The sequence below is a fragment of the Oryctolagus cuniculus genome, chromosome 10 (genome assembly GCF_964237555.1).
Source record: "Oryctolagus cuniculus chromosome 10, mOryCun1.1, whole genome shotgun sequence".
In the NCBI taxonomy this organism is placed as follows: domain Eukaryota; kingdom Metazoa; phylum Chordata; class Mammalia; order Lagomorpha; family Leporidae; genus Oryctolagus; species Oryctolagus cuniculus.
In genome coordinates, this window is record NC_091441.1 from 70272404 (window position 1) to 70295595 (window position 23192).

Below are 23192 nucleotides of genomic sequence, written 5' to 3' on the forward strand. Positions count from 1 at the left end.
GCCTGCGGCGCTGGTTCCAGTCCTGGCTACTCCACTTCTGATTCAGCTCTCTGCTATGGCCTGGGAAAGCAATGAAAAATGGCTCAAGTGCGTGGGCCCCTGCACCACTGTAGGAGGAAGCTCCTGGCTCCTGGCTCCAGATCAGCCCAGCACCAGCTGTTGTGGCCATTTGGGGAATGACAGTGGATGGAAGACCTCTCTTTGTGTCTATTCCTCTCTCTGTAACTCTGCCTCTCAAATAAATGAATAAATCTTTAACAAAAGGTCTGTGTGTGACAGGTGCTGGGAGGGCCTGGGCCTAGGCTGGCTGTGGAATGGGCGGCCAAGGTCTTGGTGAGGATGCTCAGGTTGGCTGGAGCTCTGGATTCACCCTAGGAGAGGAAGGAGATGAGGAAGGTAAAGGAGGCTGTGACTGGTCCCTGGGAGGCCATGGGTGCTCCTCAATCTGAACTTCATCCTTAGGGCCGTGGGAGCCACTGAAGTGTGAGCAGGGAAGCAAGCGAATCAGGTTTGCCATCAAGAGAGCAGCTGTGGTACCACCACCGCTTTGACAGATGCTCTGCTAGCCTCTTCGTAAATACCGAATGTGACCTTATTTTTTGGATGCATTTCCTTTGCTGAGTGCCTTCTCTCCTGATGACAGGCTTCTGTTCAACACTGAGTGGGCTTCGGCAGTTAGCACCTTCTCTCGCATCTTCTGCTTCATTCACATGCAGTTGGGGTGATTGGGAGGTAAGACAGCCAGGCATTGCAGAGCAGGGGTTAGGGCAGCCAGGCATCAGGGAGATGGGACAGTCAGATATCAGGGAGGTGGGACAGCGAGACGTCAGGGAGGTGGGACAGCGAGACGTCAGGGAGGTGGGACAGTGAGACATCAGGAAGGTGACACAGGCAGACGTCAGGGAGGTGATACAGCCAGAGGTCAGGGAGGTGGCACAGTCACATGTCAGCGAGGTGGCACAGTCTGAATGTTGCCTGGCTTTGCCTGCCAGCCAGGACCAGTTGTGGGGAGCTTTTGAGTTGTTGTCACTAGAATGTTTCCATTAGCTCAAATAGTTTGTGCATGGTTCCAGTGCTCTGATGACATTCCTGGTGGCAGATGGCTCTTCACACAGGGAGGTCTCTTTTATTATTATTTTTAGTGATTTGACAGATAGACAGTGAGAGAAAGAGAAAGGTCTTCCTTTCATTGGTTCACCCCCCAAATGGCTGCCATAGCTGGAGCTACGCTGATCTGAAGCCAGGAGCCAGGTGCTTCCTCCTGGTGTCCCAAGCAGGTACAGGGACCCAAGGACTTGGGCCATCCTCCACTGCCTTCCCAGGCCACAGCAGAGAGCTGCACTGGAAGAGCAGCAACCGGGACTAGAACCTGGCGCCCATATGGGATGCTGGCGCAGCAGGCGGAGGATTAACCAAGTAAGCCATGGTGCTGGCCCCAGGGAGATCTCTTGATAATCTGTGCTGACAGCATAATATTTCTCAGTAAGAAATGGGTTTTGTGTCATGACCTTGACTCTCAGTAAGAACTCAGTGTTACGTGGAGAGCCACACGCATGCCAGTGCACGTGTGTATATCATGCACAGAAGGTCCTCACACTTCCGTCCTGAGAGGATCTGGCTATGACCCACCACAGCCAACTAATGACTTAACCATCCAGAGTTTGAAAAAAGCTATCCTGCAGGAACTTATCCTGTGGTCTCTACTCCTGTGCTGGGTGGGCACAGAGGGCCCAAGGCAAGGGGTGGTTGTATGGAACTGGTAGAACAGGGAGCCTTGGTTAGGATTCAGCATGCTCTTCTGCAAGCCCTGTTTGATATATTTATTTTAAAACTAGCCTATGGAGTGGGCATTGTGGCTCAGTGGGTTAAACCATGTCTTGGTTTCAATGGCATCCCATATCTGAATGCCACTTTGAGTCCTGTCTGTTCCACTCTGATCCAGCTTCCTGCTAATGCACCTGGGAGGTAACAGACAAAGGTCCAAGCACTTGGGTTCCCACCACGCACATGGAAGACCCAGGTGGAGTTACTGGTTCTTGGCTTTAGCCCAGCCCAGCCCTAGCTGTTGTAAGCATTTGAAGAGTGAACCAGCGAAAGGAAGATCTCTCTCACTCTGTGTCTCCTTCTCTGTCATTGTGCTTTTCAAATTTATAAATAAACTGTTTTTTTTTTTTTAAAGAAAACCAGCTTTCACTTTGCTTTAGTTTATATGAGCTGACCATGGTGATGTCCTTAATGTGTGACGACTCTGCTCATTATAATATTACAGCGCCTGCTGTGTCAGGACTTCACACAGACTCCAGGTAGTTTAGTGTCCCCATCACGCCCCTAAGGTAAGTTTCATTATTCACAGTAATAGAGACGCAGAAAATCATGCTCTTTCTTCCCTCCCTCCCTCCCTCCCTTCCTTCCTTCTTCCTTCCTTCCTTCCTTTCTTTTTTCTTTCATTTATTTATTTTTATTTGAGAGGCAGAATTACAGAGAGGCAGAGAGAGAGAGAGAGAGAGAGAGAGAGAGAGAGAGATGGCTTCCATCCACTGGCTCACTCCCCATATGGCCGAAAAGGCCACAGCTGTGCCTATCTGAAGCCAGGAGCCAGGAGCTTCTTCCAAGTCTCCAGCTGAGAGCTGGATCGGAAGTGGAGCAGCCAGGTCTCAAACTGACACCCATATGGGATGCAGGCACTGCGGGCGGCGGCTTTACCTGCTACGCCACAGCGCCGGTCCCCGTGCTTTTTCTACTTCTTGCTCTGCCAGAGTGGCTGAGGAGAAGGGCTTGGAAGCTCCTGGGTGCTGCTGTTTTCTGTACCCCTGGGCCTTTCATTGTTTTAGATGGAGGCAGTGTCACCTTTATGTTTCTTTTTTTTTCTTTTTTTTTTTTTGACAGGCAGAGTGGACAGTGAGAGAGAGAGACAGAGAGAAAGATATTCCTTTTGCCGTTGGTTCACCCTCCAATGGCCGCTGTGGCCGGCGCACTGCGGCCGGCGCACCGCGCTGATCCAATGGCAGGAGCCAGGTACTTCTCCTGGTCTCCCATGGGGTGCAGGGCCCAAGCACTTGGGCCATCCTCCACTGCACTCCCTGGCCATAGCAGAGAGCTGGCCTGGAAGAGGGGCAACCGGGACAGAATCCGGTGCTCCTACCGGGACTAGAACCCGGTGTGCCGGCGCCGCAAGGCGGAGGATTAGGCTAGTGAGCCGCAGCGCCGGCCACCTTTATGTTTCTTGATCTCTACCTTTTCTCACCAGGAAATGCTACCATGATTCTCAGAACAAGCCAGGGACTCTAAGAAGGTTTTGCTGTCTTTGAGCAAGTGGGTTCTAGTGGGAGAGGAGGCTCGAGGGCTCCATGAGGCAGAGGGAGGCAGAGACCACGAGACCACAGCAGACAGCACCTTGGTTGGGGTACCTGGCTCCAGACTTCCCTGCACTGCTCATCTCGTGGCTGGAGCTGCAGGACAGTGAGCTACAGAGCCCGTGAGCCTGAGGAACCAGGTCTGCACCATGTGCCTGAGACGTGGAAGGCTGCTGCAGGAAGTGCAATGATCCAGACCCTGCTGCTGCTGGTCCCCGAGGCACAAGCTTTATTTTTATTTTTGTAATTTTTACTATTTATGTGAGAGGCAGAGAGACACACAGAGAGATACAGACAGAACTCCCATTTGCTGGTTCACTCCCCAAATACCCTCGGCAACCATGACCGCTCCAGGCCAAAGCTGAACATTGGGAAACCCAGTCCTGATCTAATCACTTGGGAGGCAGGGCCCCAATGACTTGAACCCACTGCTGCCTCGCAGGATCTGCATTGGCAAGAACTGGTGTCAGGAACTGTAGGTGGGGCTCGAACCCAGGTTGCTCCCATTTGGGGTGCAGCGGTCTTGACCGGAGTGTTATCTCTAGACTGGCATACCAGCTGCGGGCAGGCACACACTTGAAATGAACTCTGCTGCCTTGTCATGGACGTTCAGCCTCTCTTGTGCAAACACTGTGCGTGCTCACTGGTGCACCTTCCTGCAGGAGGACTGAGCACAGCAGAACTCGAGTCAAGGGCTGCTGTTGCAGGGAATGAACACGTGCTTAGTTTACCGTATAGCTCATGGGACTTAGCCTCGCCACACGCAGTCCCTGCCCTCGGAACGCTCTAGTGACTGCGTTTGTTCCGCACTTTGCCTCCCAGGGGAGACCTGGAGACCTTGCTCTCTGCCACGGGCATGTTGAGGGTAGACATTAAGGATATATTACCCCCGTCTAGCTGTAATTTTGCCTAATTTTTTTTTAGAGGAAGGAAGGAAGTGCTTGTTGGCAATATCTTTTGCTGAACACTAAGCTAAATTTGGAGCCAACAATGCAAATAAGAGCCTTGCCCTTGGAGCTATCAGAATGAAGTGAGGGAGACAAGATAAACGCAAGAAAAATACAGAGAATGCAAACAGCGCGCAACACTTAATTATTAGGTATTGATTCATACCAGCTGCACAGAGCTGGTGTGTAAGTGCAGGGAAATGCTAGAATGACCAGGGGATTGGGAGCCCAGGGATCCCTGGGGTGGCTGAGAAATGGAAACGAGGCTGACCTTATAGTATCGTCTTATGCTTTCTCTGAAGTTGTGGAGTAGACGTTTTGGCTAGAGTTAGCGTCTTGTCTAGTGGTTGGCAGATTATGACTCATGAGCCGTATCCTGACCTGTGCAGGTTTTTTTTTTTTTTTTTTTTTTTTTTTTGACAGGCAGAGTGGACAGTGAGAGAGAGAGACAGAGAGAAAGGTCTTCCTTTGCCGTTGGTTCACCCTCCAATGGCCACCACGGCCAACACGCTGCGGCCGGCGCACCGCGCTGATCCGATGGCAGGAGCCAGGTGCTTCTCCTGGTCTCCCATGGGGTGCAGGGCCCAAGCACTTGGGCCATCCTCCACTGCACTCCCGGGCCACAGCAGAGAGCTGGCCTGGAAGAAGGGCAACCGGGACAGAATCGGCGCCCTGACCGGGACTAGAACCTGGTGTGCCGGTGCCGCAAGGCCTAGTGAGCCACGGCGCCGGCCCCCATGCGGGTTTAATAAATAAAGTTTTATTGGAACTTGACCATGCTCATCCATCTGTGTGTTGTGTGTGGTGGCTGTCACAGCAGGGTCGGGGGTAGGGACAGAGACTTCGGGGACTTCCACAGAGCCCTTTCCCACCTGGCCCTTCATCCACAGTCTGCCGACTTTGTGTAAACACACACAATAAATGCCAACAACTGATTTTCTGGCTCGGGTCTCACAGACGAGCTGACTTCAGGGGAGCTACTTGTGAGCACATCTCAGCACCTAGCACCCATTACTCTATCAGTGTTGGGAGAGCCCTTGGCAGCTCATACTCCTGTGGCATCCTCTGCCACAATGGTCTAATTTGTTATCTTACACGTGTGTGTGTATGTCTTCTAAGCACATGTAGAACTCTCCTATTTTTATTTTATGTTCTTGTCATAGCAACTGTAGCTTCATTAGCTTTGGAACTCTAAAAAGCAACTGGGTCTCAGTATTAGCCCATGGATTTTGAGAAAGTTTGTATGTAACATCAAACACACACATATACAGATCTGTATGTATATTTTTGTTTTAGTGGAATGAAAAATGTACATACAGACACGTAGTTTGCTGTTTTTTGTTGTTGTTGTTGTTGGTTTTTTTTTTTTTTTTTTTTTTTTTTTGACAGGCAGAGTTAGACAGTGAGAGAGAGAAAGACAGAGAGAAAGGTCTTCCTTCCATTGGTTCACCCCCCAAATGGCTGCTATGCCCGGCGTGCCTCGCCGATCCCAAGCCAGGAGCCAGGTGCTTCCTCCTGGTCTCCCATGTGGGTGCAGGGCCCATTGCTTTTTTTTAAAGGTTTATTTATTTGAGAGGTCGAGTTACAGACAGAGAGAGGAAGAGACAGAGAGAGAGAGGCCTTCCATCTGCTGGTTCACTCCCCAAATGGCTGCAATGGCTGGAGCTGGGCAGATCCAAAGTCAGGAGCCAAGAGCTTCCTCTGGGTCTTCCATGTGGGTGCAGGGGCCCAAGCACTTGGGCCATTTTCTACTGCTTTCCCACGTGCATTAGCAAAAAGCTAGATTGGAAGAGGAAGAGCCGGGACTTGAACTGGTGCCCATATGGGATGCCGGTGCTGCAGACAGTGGCTTTACCCACCATACCACAGCGCCGGCCCCTGTGCTATACTTTGTGAAGAAGGGATAGAATGTATTTAATGGAACAAATTAAAATACCTTCCCTTTTACATATGCATTTTTATATATATTTAAATCTGTATATAAATGAAATGGTGATTTTTTTAAAATAGAAAGTAACTTGCTTCTGAGTAACACACTGGCATTTTTTGTGACTATTTTGCAGTGCAGTGTAGATATAAACATTACTTTTGCATTAGTCTGCATATTTTTGGCTGAAATGAGCCTACCTTCATTGTATACATTTTCTTACATGACTTTAAGGTGACTTGATTGGTTATTTTTTTGTAATAAATTCCAGAGTTTTCCAAAGTTCTTCATTGTTTGTTGCTGTAAAGTGATTTGACCCTTAGCCTTGTAGAATTTGTTTTTACCCTCCTTGGAGAATCTTGGAGAAATCATATTTGAAGGAGACTGTTGTGTTTACCCAGTGATCCTACATAAACCCGATGGTTCTGTTACTTTCTGACCCACACAAAGCTGTCTGTAGGAGCTGAGAGAACAGGTTGAGGAAGGGTGTTGAGAAACACGGCCTGACTCCTCTTCAGCCGCTCTTAGCAAAGCACTCTGTTTCAGAGGCCTGCCCAGCTGCTGGACTGATGGCTGAATGTAGGAGTTAACTGCTTCTGCAGAAATGACCACAGTGTCCATCTTCAGAGTGTGGAGAACGTACCGGAACCAAATTCACTGGACTCTAGAATCTCACTCTTGGATGGCTCCAAGGACCATCAGCATTGGTACCTCCTGGGAGCTGGTGTGGAATGCCCTGCCCCAGGTCTGCCAAACCCAAAACTGAAATTCACTGAATCCTCTACGTCATTTGCAGGCTCCCTGGGGCAGACATTTGGCATAGCGGCTAAGTGTTTGGTTCACGTCCCCCGGCTGCTCTGCTTCTGATCCAGCTTCCTGCTAATGCACACATTGGGAGGCAGTAGAAGGTGGCTCAAGTCACTGGGTCCCTGCCACTCACATGGGAGTCCAGATGGAGTTTCTGGTCCATGGCTTCAGCCTGGCGCGGCCCTGGCTGTTGTGGGGTATTTGGGGAGTAAACCAGTGAATAAAAGATGCCTGTCTCTCTACCTTTCAAGGAAAAGGAAAGAAAGAAAGAAAAATCCGGCGCCGTGGCTCAATAGGCTAATCCTCCACCTTGCGGCGCCGGCACACCGGGTTCTAGTCCCGCTCGGGGCGCTGGATTCTGTCCCGGTTGCCCCTCTTCCATGCCAGCTCTCTGCTATGGCCAGGGAGTGCAGTGGAGGATGGCCCAGGTGCTTGGGCCCTGCACCCCATGGGAGACCAGGAAAAGCACCTGGCTCCTGGCTCCTGCCATCGGATCAGCGCGGTGCGCCGGCTGCAGCGGCGGCCATTGGAGGGTGAACCAACGGCAAAGGAAGACCTTTCTCTCTGTCTCTCTCTCTCACTGTCCACTCTGCCTGTCAAAAAAAAAAAAAAAATTTAAAAAAAAAAGAAAGAAAGAAAAAAAAGAATTCATGTGCATCTTACACTTTGGGACGTTATGGTCTAGATCATCACTTTCCCAGGATGGCTGTGCCGTGCAGCTACCTTTGCAACTTAAGAAATTCAGTGGAGTCTGAGTTGCAGCCCCCAGGGACTTTGACTCAATGGGTCTCGGGTGCTGCTGCTGCCCACCTAGATGTCTACTGAAACGGACATCTCTGGTTGGCTGAAGGTGACTCACCTGGCTCTGTTCACGTCCAGCCTGACCCTTGCTTCCTCTGAGACTCTGTCCTCGAGTGGACGCTTCATTCTTGGAGAACCCTGGGCCTGGCGTGGCAGCATCGGCTGCAGCTCCAGCTGGCGGGGCTGGAGCCCGGTGCAGGCCGTCTAGCTACCCAGCCTCCCTGCCTCCCTCTTCCAGTTCCCATGGAAACAGATTGCGGGAGAACGGGCATGGTGCTATCTTTACCATGTTTTTGGCCGTCTGAGGTCCGTTTCCATGGGAACTAGGAGGGATAGGGATGGTCGTGGAGCATCTAGACTGCTTTTGAATTTCAGTGGCAGCCCCTCTGTCCTCACCATAGAACCCACTTTGCCCCAGTGTACCTCTAGGTCAGGGCGTCTGCGGTGCGCTGAGCGTGGTCATGACTCATCTGTGGGGAGGTGCGCAGAGGAGGCGGGGAAAGAAAAGAGCTCTTAAAATACCTTGAAAATGCCAATGATTCTCTTCTGCTCCAGGAAGCCATTTGTAGGTGTTGGTGTAAGTTATCTGAATACCATTTTCAGCTATTATTTCTCGTATGGGTTTATTGAACATAATAACATGTTTTTATTCAAAGGAAATGAGGGGATGAGTCATTTTAATAGGAGCAATCTCTCGATGTGGGGAATCCCGACAGTCAGTCGGTGCATGGTGGCCACTGGCTGGCTCTGGGTGCTGCGGGGCCGTGCGGGCTGGGCAGGCTGAGAGGGGTCTGGCTTTCAAGGACAGGGCGCACACTGGAGTGAGAACAGGAGGCTTTGGTCTGTGGTAAGGAAAAGGCAAAACCCCACGTGGTGTCAGCTTGTCTAAGTGATTATTTGAAGATGAAAATCTTCAGGTCTAATCTGAGCAGGCCCTGGCTTTCGCCCTGAGTGCTGTGCCACAGAGTGGAGTTCCCTGGCTCTGAGTACTATGCGCTCCTTTCCTTCCCTCTCTCCCCGGAGCACACGCCTCCTCCCGCCCCCAGTAGCCCGGCCAGCACCCCTCCACGGAACCCCCTGAAGATCTGAAGCCTCAGGCTAGCACCGCTGCTCTTAGCCCTGTTCCCTTCACTGCCCTGGCCGTGAATGGGGAGACTGTTACACAGGCTGGTGCAGGCTCACGCCTTCCGTGCCTTTTCTCAGTTAATCCACCCCGCTGTCCCAGTTTACGAGGACAGGCCTGAGGCTCAGGAAAGCTGGGTCACGTGCCTGAGCTGCTCGGCAAAGCTGGCATTCGAATCTCGGTCTTTATCCTCCGGAGCCAGGCATACCCTCCCCACTCCCACAGTGCCTCCAGGGAGCCAGGGACTGTGCCAGTGCCAGGGGGACTTGCAGAGCCCTGGCTGCGGGAGCCTGCCCCTCGTGGGAGCCCCTCTCAGCACCCCCCGCCTAGCATCCTCTCTGCTTGCTGTCTCCTCCAACCAGAGAACCCTTTCTCCTTTGTGGGTTAGGCTTGTGTGCATTTACCGGTGTGTATTTTCCTATTTCATATGATGTATGCATCCGTATATTTAGCTTTAGTCCAAACAGACAAAATGTGTTTTCTGGTCATTGCATGGGATGTCTGGGATATTTGGGGAACACAGGCCTGGAGCAAGGTTGTGGTGCAAAGCAGTGACAGCTTCCTTCCTTGTGAAGAGTGAGAGCCAGTGCTGGTCCTGGCTGTCCAAGGGGACTGCCTTCACTTCACTGGCCCACGGGAGGTGGGGCTGGGCCAAGGCCACTGCACAGGGCTGGCGTCCTCACCTGTCCTGCCTCCCACCTGCCCCTCCTTCCTGCCTCTCCCAGGGCTCTGGAGGACCTGGCCTCTGTGTGAAGAAGTTTGTGGAGGACTCCATGGCAGAGCAGGGGTTAGAATACGTAGATTCCTGCTTGTCAAGTCCAGAGGGGAAAGGGATAAATAAGGGCCAGGTCTTATTTATGAGCTGAAAAAGACAGGCTCTTCAAGCAGAGGAAGCTGCCCACGGTGACTCCTGCTCCCACATTTGGTGGCCGGGGGCTTCTTCCTGCTGCGGTTTGCTTTTTGGTGGCGTCCCAGGGGTTCTGTCACTGAGGTCTGCCGAGGGAAGTGAAGACAGGCATGTTCCCTGGGCACCAGGCATGTCAGTGACTCTTAGCCGAGCTGGGCGCTCTACACATGACAGGTGGTTTCTGTAGCCACAGCCCGTGCCTCTGAAGCTCTGGGAATTTAGCAGACACAGCATCGGGTGCTGCGAGAGACTGCCCTGATGCCCTGGGTTTCCAGAAGGCCTGCCTGTCCTCCACTGGCGGGACCTGTGTGTACAGCTTCCACTGTGAACAGTGCTCCTTTGTTGGCACCGTGGAAGAGCACACGCATAGGCCTCTGTGACCAAGGCAGTGGGATTTGGTCTAAGGAGCTCTTTCTGCTTGGCCAGAGCCCTCCAGGGCACACAGGGAGGGGGTATGTATAGTCTTATTGGTTCAAGACCAGGCAAGCCGTCCCCGGAATCCTCGACCAATCCTCCATAGCTGCAGTGCAAGATAGATTCATTTTCACAGCTGGGCCTCGGCCAGCCATCCAGGAAGACGGGCACCTCGGCCAGGGTCTCCCTAATGTGTGCACAACTGGGTCTCCTGGGTGGATGACACGGTGCGCAGGAGCCTCCCGCAGGTATGGTGCTCCTTACTCTGTGGGACCACACAGAGGGCCCACAGTTCCAGGGGCCGAACTCAGACAGTGTCAGGCAGTTTGGGATCATCCAGACATCTGCTGAAGCATACATCCCCTTGCATGTCTGGGATCAGGTTAAATTGTCCCACCAACATGAACTGTACTGAGACCACTTCTGCTTCCAGAACCTTGCAGAACCAGGTGTGCCTCCGATGACAGCATTGCCAGTGGAATCCCATGTGATTTTTGGGAGGCTGTCTGGAGATTACCTTGGAGCCCTGATGGGAGAACTTGTGGCTTCTCCAAGGTGGCAGCTGAGCCAGTGATCCTTCTAGGATGCTGAGAGATTAGCTGCATGTTGTATTTTCTTCCGGATCCCTTCGTTGAGGGAAGAAGCAACAGAGGGGTCGTGTGGAAGTTCTGGTTCTGGGAGGATGTGGGCTGAGTGTAACTGTGTCTGCAGCAGTGGGAACACCCCCACCCCACTCCCCCGCCCCCTGGAGGGAAGTAGGACTTCTCCTAAACTTTATTTCCCTGGCCACATCCAGGCTAGGGGGTGAGTCTGTGTGTGAGTGTGTGACCCACGGTCGCACCTACGTTACATTAAATTGAGCGATGGCTTCTACTGGCCAAGGGCACAGGCTTGCAGGCCTGGCGTGGGGGAGGCGCCCAATGCTGCGCGTCTCCCTGTTCCTGTGTGTGTTGTAGACCACACAGACTTTTCTTTGGAAAGATCTAAGAAAAACATGATTGCAGCAGTTCTACCCACCACCACCCACCTTCAACTGGATATTGCGTTGTGAAAAATCATCCAGTGGAAAGTTTTTCTCTTTCCTAAAGGAGTGTTTGGTTCAGAAAACACATGTGAGCAAACAAGACACAAGTCCGCAGCGAAAGATCAGGCGTTCCCCGTGTGTTCTAGGAGGCAGGCACGCAGCAGGTCTGGGGCTTTGTAAACAAGGAACATTTCAGAAACCTTTGCTCACGCAAACAACTGAAATCAGGCAGACTGTTCGTTCCTGTCGGGAACACTGGTTGCTTTATTGGTGATCAATTTTTATTAGCTTTTAGGGGCTGGTGGTTGTGTTCCAGCACCTTGTGGCATGTAGCTGAGGGCGCTGGATTTACCCCGTCCTCTGAAGAGGTTGGGGGGACATTTGCTCTGGGTGGGTTCATTCTTGGGGGCTTGTAAAGGACCTAAAAGGTCAGCCCATGACTGAAGGGGGCAACCCAAAGAGGGGAAGGCGGGAAGACCAACTGGACCCAGCGTGATCATTTTCTAAAATGATGTAAAACTTTGGTTAAGTTTGTTAATTCTTTTCTATTGGCTGCTTTCTAAAATTGACATTTCAGTATATAATCATGAAAAAAGACTGGTGGGCTATCAAGCAGTTCTTTTTCCTTTTAAAGGCAAGTTTCTGTCTTATCATTTTTTTTCTCTTCTACTATTCTGCCTTATTCCATATCAAATACCACACCCACACATTTTCTCTAATTTTGTATTCTTTCGCCTGTTCCCCTCTGTTGTTAATTTTAGCTGATATGGAATGATGTTGAGCCTTGATTTTTTTTAACCTATTGAGAACATTTATTTACTTATTTATGTATTTTTAAAGATTTTTATCTATTTGAAAGGCAGAGAGAAAGAGAGGAGGGGACAGTGGGCAGAGAGAGGTTCCTTCCAAATGCCTGCAACAGCTAGGCAGCCCGGGCCAAGAGTCAGATCTCAATCCAGGTCTCCCACATGGGTGGCAGGGACCCAATGCCTGCTGCCTCCCAAGGTTCACATTAGTAGGGAGCTGGGATTTAAATCCAGGCTCTGATAAAACAAGATGTCGGGTGGGCATCTTAAGGGCTATGCCAAACGCCCACCTCCTACCTAAGTTTCTTGGGATGAAATCGGTTTTAAATGAGCATGACAGGCAAATAAGAAAGGGGTCACACCGGGGCCAACGAATGTTAGCAGAAAGGGAGGGGTCTGTCTCACTTTCTGGTGACAGTGGAAGAATCCAGACCGACAGGCTGTTTGTAGGAAACAAAGGTTGTCGCCCTGGCTGGCCACCCACCCCTGGCTTCTGTTGGACACCCATGCCTGGCCCATGGTCCTCCCAGCTGCTTTGACCTGTCAGGGTGTGACCACGGTCTGCTTTGGGCCTTGAGCAGTGGGGATTGTCTTAGTCTTGACTCCCAGCAAGCAGGTCAGTACTGGTACGCATAGCTCCTGACCTCGGCTGCACACGCACCCCCTTCTTTGGTCTGATTTGCATGTGCCGTGGAATTTGGAACTTGGGCCTGGATCCAGACCCCTGGCTGCAGTCCTGGCTCTGCATCTGTTGGCACACTCACCTTGCCTGTGTCCCTCTCCCAGAGCATCCACAGTCTCCTCCCCCAGCCCCCAGATGACTCGAGGGGTCCAATAGGTGACTCCTGGTGGCTTCCTCCGTAAGGATAGTATCCTATTTATTTATTTGTGTGTGGGGGGGGGGCTTTTGCAACTTAGAATGAGTGAAGCCTTAGCTCCTTTAGGCTTGTCAGGCATCGTATTTGGCAAGGTGACGTTACAAAGGAAGTTCTAATGTGACTGCTGCTGTTTCTCTTTCAGCTTCTCTCCGTGTTAGAATCTGATGTTTTGGGTTTTGTGCTTGTTTCCTAAATCAGCACCCTAAATCGAGGTCCTGCCTTTCTACTGAAAAAGTAAACCGAGTTCCTTGAAGAGAGAGACAGAGAGAGAACCCGGCCTATTGCCCAGGTGTGTGCAACAGTCCCAAAGCTGGGATCCTGGAACTCAATCCAGGTCTCCCACATGGATGGCAGCATCACAAACACTTGATCCAGCACTGCAGCCTCCCGGGGTGTGCACTGGTAGGAGGCCGCAGTCAGGAGCTGGAGCTTTGCCTGGAGCCCAGGTCCCCCAGTGTGGGACACAGGCATCTTTTTTTTTTTTTTTTTTTTTTTTTTTTTTTTTTTTTTTTGACAGAGTGGACAGTGAGAGAGAGAGACAGAGAGAAAGGTCGTCCTTTTGCCGTTGGTTCACCCTCCAATGGCCGCCGCGGCCGGCGCGCTGCGGCCGGCGCACCGCGCTGATCTGATGGCAGGAGCCAGGAGCCAGGTGCTTTTCCTGGTCTCCCATGGGGTGCAGGGCCCAAGCACCTGGGCCATCCTCCACTGCACTCCCTGGCCACAGCAGAGGGCTGGCCTGGAAGAGGGGCAACCGGGACAGAATCCGGCGCCCCGACCGGGACTAGAACCCGGTGTGCCGGCGCCGCTAGGCGGAGGATTAGCCTAGTGAGCCGCGGCGCTGGCCGACACAGGCATCTTAACCACCATGCGGAGACTGGCCTAGGATGACCCTGAGGTTGTCACAGATACTGCACATTGCTTACACGCCCACGTCACCAAGATGAAAGTGTGAGGAATCCCTCACGCTCTAGCGTGGCCCCCGGGTGCCACAGCCTCTGTCCCCTGCCTGTGTGAAGTCACAGCAACCTCTCTGTGCACCGTTCTCCTGTCTCCCCGGGTCAGAGTCTCAGCCATGGTTGGATGGGGTCCAAAATGAGGAGAGGAAAGGAAAGGAGGGCCTGAGAGACATGACCAGAAGAGGCCAGGGGTGGGACACCCACGGTGGGGTGGGGGTCTCCACCCACTGCTGCCTAGGGGGCAAGGCGCACGTTTTTTCTTAGGGTCTCCTTTTATTTTCCTGGTGAAAAAAGAGACTGAGTGCCCCTGGCCAGGGTGTAGACTGGCTGTCCACGAGGTGAGCGGAACTCATGTGTGGGCAAATGTGACATCTCTCTCCCAGGGGGACACCTGACTCCGGCTCAAGCCAGAAACAGATCCTCCGTTTCCTCAAGAATGTCTCCCCTTTGCCACTTCTTGGAACTTTTCAAAGTCCTTGCCGCTTGGTCAGAACATCATGGGAAGCAGTGCCAAGTCGCAAACGCCACAGCTGTTTAGTTTCTAAGTTCTGCAGCTCTCCCTTCCTCTCTCAATGCTGCTTTCTGCCTGCTCGTTCCTGGAGAGGAGAGGAGGAGGGATCCTCAGACCCGGCCGGCTTGGGCTGGGCCAGCCTGCGGGGCAGGAGCCGGGCTGCGCCTCGCCGTCTCCTAGGCAACCGACACTCGGCCAGCCAGACGGCTGTCTGCGCCGGAGAGGAGAGAGAGGGCACGGCGGCGCGGCGTCTTTATGCACCGCAATTTTTTTTCTTTCCTGACTGTTGCTTGATTTTGAGAAAAGGTTGTTTCACTTCCCTGTTGGGTTTTGGCCTCTGTGTCCGGTGTGTAACCCTCGCGTCTCCTGAATTGCATATGCGTATTTTCCCAGTGGTTTCTTAAAGAAAGCCTTGCTGTGAATGCGGTCAGGTTTCCATTCCTGAGTGATCCCTGGGAGGGCCACAGCCCACATAAGTTTTTATGGACAGTGGTAAGGCAAACAGAGTCTACGGCTTCCTCGGTTAGGCTCTGTGCACGTTCATGTTTTGTAAGCCGTCCCTTCCTGTGGGGGTGTTTTTCCGTTTCATGTGCTCTATTTCCTTAGTGACTGTTGCTCTGTTATGGGAGGGACTTAATGACATCTTTCAAGTGCAATATTGAATTAATTTATTTCCTGGTTAGTCCTGCCCATCTTTAGTATAAATAGAACATGTGTGTGTGTGCGTGCGTGTGTGTGCATGTGTGTGTACATGGCAGAGTGATGGTAGCGTCCAGGGTGGGCTCTTGAATGTTCGGCTCAGGCTGACTCCGTGACCTTGCGACCTGGTAAGTTAGCAGTTACCTTCTGTTTTTACTCTTCCTCTCTTCTTTCCCCTTTGGTTTTCCTGATTTGTATAATATCAGGTGAACTACTGGAGCCTTGGCAGTATGGTGGGCCAGGCTGTGGCCGGAAGGCAAGAGGCAGGTGCAGATTGGCCGTCCTGCCCGCCGGTTGTTGGCGCTTGGCTACTTCAGGCTGTGCGGTAGAGCTTTCTCTCTGAGGAGATGTGAATCAGTGACTCCTGAAGGCCTTTCCCAGAGAGGGCCTGCTATGAGGCATGACATCCCGGTAAGCGGAGGACCAGAGATCAGCAGAGCTGGGGAGCCAACCTGAGAAACGCCCCGTATCAATTCAGCGCCGGAGCTGGCTTTTATTTGTTGGTGTCCGCCGAACCTTCTCCATGCAACCTCTGCTCTCGTGCTGGGCGCAGGCAGTAGTCCTGAGAGAAGCTTGACACAGTGGCTTCATTCACTTAACCCGTTCATCCAGGAAGGACATTTTTACTGAGCCCCTACCAGGTGCCAGGTGACGCCCTAGGAGCTGAGAAGTGCACAATCACAAGGGCCAGTCTCCGTCCTTGTCCTGGTGGTGCTTACAGTCTAGTGGGAGAGGACATCTGCCTGGAGCTGCAGCCACAGGGAGTGCAGGAAGCCGGCTCTTAGCGGGGCTCAATTTCTGGGGGACCATCACAGAGGCATCTGTGGAGGGTCCTTTGAGCTGAGCCTGGAAGAGCAGGTGGTGTGTCACAAGCTGCAGGCATGGAGCTCAGAGGACAGGAGGGCCATCAGATGAGGCACTTTGTTCACCTTTCCTGCAAAGATACACAGCATGGCCGTGCTGGTTGTGGGTTGGCTACTGAACTCTGGGTGCCATCAAAAGCAGAGCCAAGTTGCGTCTGCTGACCAGGCTGGTAGCTGGTGTTTCCTGTGGGTCCTGCTTGCCCGTCTCTGCCCAGCCAGGGGGTCAGTCACCTGACACGTGCTCCCGAGCGCTGATGGCTTCTGACCCATTCCTGTTGGCCAGGCTAGCTCACCGAAGAGAACACAGGCTGCAGGTTCCGGCATCCCACGCCTTGTTGTTGTTTATGTCTAGAAAGGGCATCACATCTGTGTTGTTGGCAGTTGGGAAGAGAACATCTGAGGGTGCTTAACAGTTTCATTTTAAATTGCCTGAGGAGCGTCAGTGTGCACGGAGGCACAGGCGAGTCATCCATTGGTGCGGTGACATCAGCAGCCTCCCTCCTACCTCTAATGGGAACCCCAGCCCCTGGTAACCTCCATTCTGCTCTCTGCTTCTATGAGATAAACTTTTAAAAATTCCACGTAAGTGAAGTCAGAGAGTCTGATGCTTGGCTCATTCCACTGAGCGTCACGTCCTCTGGATTCCTCATGTGGATTCCCACGTTTTCCTTGTTCACCCATCCGCTGGCAGACACTGAGGCTGCTGCCATAGCTCGGCTGTTGTGGGTAAGTGTCGTGGTGATCAGCGGGGTGCCAAGGTCTTCTTGTCACTGATTGCCATTCCTGTGGCTATGACGTGGCTGGATCCTACGGCAGTTCTATCTTTAGCTTTCTGAGGAAGCGGTATCCCGCCTTCCACCAGGAGGGCACCGATTTAGACCCCACAGCAGGGTGCAGGGGTTCCCTTTCCTCCGCATCCTCACCAGCACTTGTTACTGCTCATCCTTCGGATGACAGCCATTCCACCAGAGAAGACATCTCAACAACGGTTTTAATTTGCATTTCCCTGATAATTAACACAGTTGAGCCCCCCCCCCTTTTTTTTTTAAATTTCTTCATTGGCCATTTATAAGTCTTCTTTTGAGAAATGTCTGTTCAGGGTCTTTGCTCACTTTTAAATCAAGCTGTTTTCTTGCTGTTGAGGTGTTTGGGGAAAAATACTTGCAAACCACATATCTGATAAGGGGCTAAAGCAGGAACTCAAACCATGGGGTTATATCTTTTCTCTGTGCTTGTTTCCTTATGATAACTTGACTTTTAAAACAGCAAGGTAGCTTTACTTCTGCAATGAAACAGAACAAAATAAAAACCCCAGAATGAAACAACTGCATTTGAAAAGTCTCATCGCAGTTCATTCTTCTGAGTTCAGTGAAAGAGAACTAAAAAAAATCTAGCATTTCTAGCAGGGAAACCGTCATAGAAAAGGACAGAGAAAAATGAAAGTTTTAGGGTAGGTGGCGCTTGTTTTGTCTGGCAGGATACGTTCTGTTTCCTAAAACTGGTGAATATGTGCACTAGATCAGTTCACTGTAGAAGTTGGTATAGGACTTCGGGGTTCAGATACTGTGTGTGTTGGTTGTTTTAGATGGGCTGTTTAAATTCTGAGGAAAAATGTTTTCTCACGTTTTTAAGCACTTCAGAACCACTATTTGCATAAATAATTGATTCTAAATTAAAACAAAATTGCATCTATTCATTAAACTTAAAGACTCCTACCGGGCTATTCCTTATTAACTGAATATCTTAATGTAATTAAGGTGCTTTATTAATTTGTAAGGTATTCCTTATAATTAGTCGATGTCAGTGATGTTTTACTTCATTACCTTGTGTTTACAGCAACAGGAGGTGTTAACAGTGGGTTTCTTTCTACTATGGGGTCTGTTTACTCAAGTCCTTTTTCTTTTCTGTAGTTTAGCAATAAATAAGAGGAGTAAAGTTACATTTTCTACAGAGTGTTGTAGCAGGAGCATCTGAGCGATTTAGACGCTCATGTCCCGGTATTGAAGTGCCAGGGTTTGATACTTGGCTCCGGCTCCTGACTCCAGCTTCCTGCTGGTGCAGACCCTGGGAGGCGGTGGGGATGGCTCACCTGACTGGGTTCCTGTCAGCCACACGGGAACCCTGGATTGCATTTCTGGCTTCCAGCTTTGCCCAGGCTTGGGCTTGTTAACTGGCATTTAGGGAGTGACCCTGTGGGTGAGAACACTCTCTGAGTCTTTCAGATAAATAGATGACATTTAAAAAGTATCAACTTAGAAAAATATTGGGCATAAAGTGAATAGGATGAAGTTTCAAGGGAAAAAGGGTTTCTTTTCCCCAGTATAGGAGATTGATATTCAGGGTTGGTTTCAGAACTCCAGGTCTTTGAGCATCTCACATTCTTGTTAGCATTGCCTCACATATGACGTTAAAATAAAACATTAAAATATCTGAAAAGTATTCTTTAAACTGTTTTCACTGTTATGCACTATATGGACCAATTTATAGATCAAATTTGTTTTGTCCTTCCCACCCACTCTCATTGAAAAAGCTACGTGGGCCTCTGTCCCCCGCCCCTCTTAAGAGTCACTCTCACAGACTGCTGGGTCGAAGTCCCGATTTCTCCCTTCCGGTGCGCTGACGGTGGTGGGTCCACACCCCAGACTCCGGGACCCGCTCAGGAGATGGGTTTCTTCTGGGTGTCTGCGAACTCTCACTCTATGCTCGCTGCAGCGACTCCTAGGGGCTCCGAGGAATGCAGGTGGAGGTGCAGGTGGAGGCCCCCCCCCCCCCATAGAGCTCTCCCAGTGCCATCGGTGGGGTCATGGGCATGGCTCTGAGTGGCTTTGTCTTTGTGGCCTCTCTAGCTCTGCTGGCGTTAATGCTCCTATAGGTCCTCAGGAAAGTGACCTCTTTCTTTTCAATTTCAGCAAAGGGAGAGGTGAAGTGCGGAGCGGCTGATCAGACGCGGCGGGGCTGCCTGGGCGCTGTGACTGCCGAGGGTGCCGGCTGCCGCGGCGGCCGAAGAGGACCTCGTTCCGAGGTGGGGAGTAGGTCTCCGCGGGACAGCTTCTCCACGCCCCGGCTCGCCATGGCCTCTACGCTCTGGCTGGACGGCTGACGGACTGCGTGCACCGCTGGACTGCGTGCCGTCCAGGTCCTGCCTGCTCGCAGGGCGCGGGAGCCGGGCACGTGGGCATCCGATGCTCCCCAGAGCCGGACTGGCAGAGCGATGGACTTGCACAGGCTAAGATGGAAGTGACCTGAGGCCTCGGCCAGGCGGGTCCCTCGCGAAGGACAGCTTGAGAGTCGGCGCACGGGCTTGTCTGGGGAGCAGTATGCAGGAAGCTGGCTTTCAGGCCACAAATGCTTTCACAGGTGAGCGTCCACGTGCCTAAGTGGAGTCTTTGTTCCAGCTCTTAGCAGGTCTGTAAGGAAGCACCAACCACCTGCAAGGAGTGTGCACCCTAGGAGCGGAAGGCTGCGCAGCATCAGGGGCTCAGGCTGCACGGTGGCTGTGATTGCCACAGAACAGTAGTGCGTTTTCCTTCTCTCTGTAAATAGGAAATTGAAGTGTTTTATGTTGTATGATTCTGGCTTGTTTGCTTGCGTTATAGGACACACCCAGTATCCTGCAGTAAGTGTAGAGTTCCTCCAAGCCCCTGTGCTCTGGGGAAATTGTGGAGCCAGGTATGGGGGATTTTTGTTTCTTTTTTTTTTAAATTTATTTATTTATTCGAAAGTCACAGTTACGCAGAGAGAGAGAGAGAGAGGTCTTCCATCCGCTGGTTCACTCCCTGTTTGGCCACAACGGCCGGAGCTGTGCTGATCCGAAGCCAGGAGCCAGGAGCTTCTTCCGGGTCTCCCACGTGGGTGCAGGGGCCCAAGTCTTTGGGCCCTCCTCTACTGCTTTCCCAGGCCATAGCATAGAGCTGGATGGGAAGTGGAGTGGCTGGGGCTTGACCGGCGTCCATATGGGATGTTGGCACTTCAGGCAAGGGTGTTAACCGACTGTGTCACAGCGCCGGCCCTGGATTTTTGTTTCTTAGCAAAACTCTCCTGTGACGTCTCTGAGGGAAAAGTTACCGTTCCCTCCCTGGCATTGGTGTGTTCCTCAGATCCCTTCTTGTGAATGTGGGGGCTGGTGAGGGCAATTTGACTGAACTCACTCTGCCCCGCTCTTATAAATAAGCTCGTGGGAAGCTGGGCATGGCAGTGTGCTGTTGGTTTGGCCCCTGGCTGCCAGGTTGCACACTTTGCAAGGAACCACCCAGCCTGGCTGGTACCCAGCACGGAGGCTTTTGAATCTGACTCCTGGCTTTTTGTCTGATTTGCTTATCCTCCCAGGAAGCCACTTAATCCTGAGCCTGTGGCTCCCTGTTTACAGACCAGTAACGGTGAGGTTGGGGAACCTCTCGGAATCCAGGGCAAACATCTTGGCCTCAAAGAGGCTTTCTTGGTGTCAGTGTTTTTGTGTTTTATTTCACAGGAAAGATGGGAGAAATAGTCACGAGCAGTGACTGTCTTCTCTGATCCTGTGAGTTCTTAAAGTGGGCAGCTTTTCAAATTTTGCAGAGAGAGAGAGAAAATAGGCCAGGTTGTGGGGGTACCTGGGGTAGGAGGGTGAGATTAGACTTGGGAGCCACACTGGCTGGGACCGGAATCAGCCTTCTCCAGGAGTTAAGTCTCTGCTCTTCGATGGGTCTTTCAATGCCTGTCCATCTATCTCCTTTTGCCTGTTTGTAAATAAGGACGATCCCACACTTGTCTCCTGTGCCTCTCTGAGCTGCTGGTCAAGTGTAGAGCCCTGGAGTGCTAGGCCTGGCTTCTTGCTGTGTGGCCTTGCAGCGTGGAGTTGGGCTGCCAGGCCCAGTACTGGCTATGCAGGTCCTCCCCTCCAGCTGTGCAGGTCCTTCCTGTGGCCCTGGGGTGAGCTCTCAATTCTGTAAACACAGGAGCCTCAACGCTGGCACACCTGTGCTGGGCAGGGTGGTCTTATGGCCCAATGAAAATGGCCTCACTGCATGTAGGTTCAGAGGACACGTGAGAAAGTTGAGCTCTTGGCACCATCTCTGGATTGCCAGCCACTGTGGATGGAACCCCTGTGCTCTGACTCCAGATTGGGTACACTTGGGCTGTCTTGGTCCCATGAGCTGTGTCTTCCTGGCAGGGCCCCTCTGGGTGGTGGGTGGTGACACGAAGCCCCTCTGTGAGGTGGCGGGCTGTGTGCTGCTAGGCCTCTTCCTGTTGGTGCTGGGGAGGAGAGGCATCAAGAGGCACCCAAGTGAAGCTCTGCAAAGCAGATTTGAGAGGCGGGGGAACAAGCAGAGGAAGAGAGGCAGGAACAAAGAGAACCTTAGCCAGACGGGGCTCAGAGCTGAGACCTGCCCAGCCCCCAGCCCAGGGGTGAAAACTTCCTGCAGTTGTCACCTCCTCCCCTGGACTCCAGATGCTCCTGCCAGGCTGGGCGGTCAGCCCATCAGAGCCACCTGAACCTGGCTGCCCGGTGGAGGTGGCTGGGCCATCCCTCGAAGAGCCCAGACTTCTGAGCCCTGAGATGGCCACGTCCAGTCCTCAGCACTCTGTCCAGGCCAACCTGAGGCCCTGTTGGAAATAATCAGAATCCAGGTTCTGCCTGGAGAATTCTTGGTGGCAAGGCAGTGCTCTTGAATATTCAAGCCCGAATAAAAGACATCAGAATTGTGTTGATGTCCAGAGCTCATCGCAGCCAGCTCCGAGCACCATGTTCTTCTTTGTCGCACCCCTCCCTACTTTTCATAACCACCCTCTCATAACTCCTTCTCAGCTTATTTTTCTAACTTTAACTCCAGGTTTTCCCAGAAACTCGTTTTCTTGCCATTTGGTGTGCTCCCGGTTGTGTCAGCCTACCTGAACAGCAGTCTTGCTGTTGGTCTAGTAGACATGGGGAACTGGTGTTTCAGAGCATTGCTGGTGTGCCAGGCCCATGCGCTGGTCTTGGGCTTCCTCTGTCGGTCTGCACAAGAGCTCTGATGCTGGTGTTACCATGCAGCTGTGTTACTGGGCCACAGAGCACACTCAGTATAGTCAGGGGCTGGCTGGTGCTGGTGAATCTTGGAGCTCCACGTGTAACCTCACCTGCCCACTGGGCTCACCTGGAGACTGAGACCTCTGTGTTCTGTAGATCTTCTGCAGTCAGGACCTTCATCTTGCCAGGATCCCTTGAGAGTCTGGGAAGCACTGAGGACCAGCACCGTCCAGAGTGCAGAGAAAGCCAAGGGTGGGTTGGGAGACTCAGAAGAACTGATTTCTACTCTCCTGCAGCAGGGGTGGTCAAATTCACTACTCTGCCCCTTGCAAGGAAGCTGTCAGGTGCTGAATGTCATTTATTTGTCACAGCCAGCACACGAGTGCCTGTGGGTGATGGTTTCAGCTTCCCTGCATCTCTCTGAGAAATGATGAATGGTAGTGTTAAGGAGAGGTGCACAGCTGGCCTCCTCCTGGTTGCCTGTGTGCTTTGCCTGCCCTTCTCATCTCTGTTTGTGCACATCATTTGTAAAAGGTGCCTGGGTGGGAGGCTGAAGGGGTGACTCTGGGTGAAGCTTGGTCTCAGAAGGTGGGAGCAGGAGCCTGGTGCCCACCCCTTTTGTGGGTGTCTTCTGTTTTCCTCCTAGCCTTCTGTTTTCCTCCTAGCCTTATTCCAAGACAACAATAAATGTGAACGCCTTAGTTTTTGGAATTGAAAATAGCAGAATAACAGTGTTTGTGTTGATTCTCTGAGCTGATATAAGGAAAATCTTGCCTAAAATAGCCCAAACAATGGAGGAATAGAGACAGTTTTTCTTGGATTTAAATTCTGTTTTAGGGCAAAGCAAAAGTCACTATGCAGTGACTGCCAATAAGAGCTTATGTTCCAAGTCTTGGGAGGTAGAGACTCAGGGCTGCTGTACCAGGAGGACGTAGGGTCTGCAGTCTGGCTGCTGAGGGGCTAAAAGACTGGTTGTGGAGCTGCCTTGGCAGGGCAGGCCTGCTGTTGGGTGGAGCTGTGGGACATTGGTGGTGGAAACTAGGAAGGCTGCTGTCCCCTGCCTGTGAGCCTTGCTGGCCTCCTGGGTGCTTAGAAACTCTGCCTTTGTATGTTGCTTCCTGGATGAATATCCAGATACCCACATAGTTCCATATTGCAGATTTAACTTCCTAATTGTGCTTTTCCTGGGA

General features: G+C 51.9%; 2 protein-coding genes across 3 annotated transcripts in view; both read left to right on the plus strand.

The window, feature by feature from the left end:
* Positions 1-19116, plus strand: part of LOC127492483 (translation initiation factor IF-2) — a 178499-nt gene extending 159383 nt beyond the window's left edge. The window contains exon 7 of the mRNA XM_070049820.1: positions 18926-19116. Within this exon, the coding sequence (XP_069905921.1) occupies positions 18926-19116 (191 nt within the window). The remainder of the gene's footprint in view (positions 1-18925) is intronic.
* Positions 19079-23192, plus strand: part of LDLRAD4 (low density lipoprotein receptor class A domain containing 4) — a 273217-nt gene continuing 269103 nt past the window's right edge. The window contains exon 1 of one of the 2 annotated variants that reach the window (XM_051852199.2): positions 19079-19373. In XM_051852199.2, the coding sequence (XP_051708159.1) occupies positions 19334-19373 (40 nt within the window). In that variant the 5' untranslated portion in view covers positions 19079-19333. The remainder of the gene's footprint in view (positions 19374-23192) is intronic. The other variant, XM_070050536.1, reaches the window with a different exon arrangement.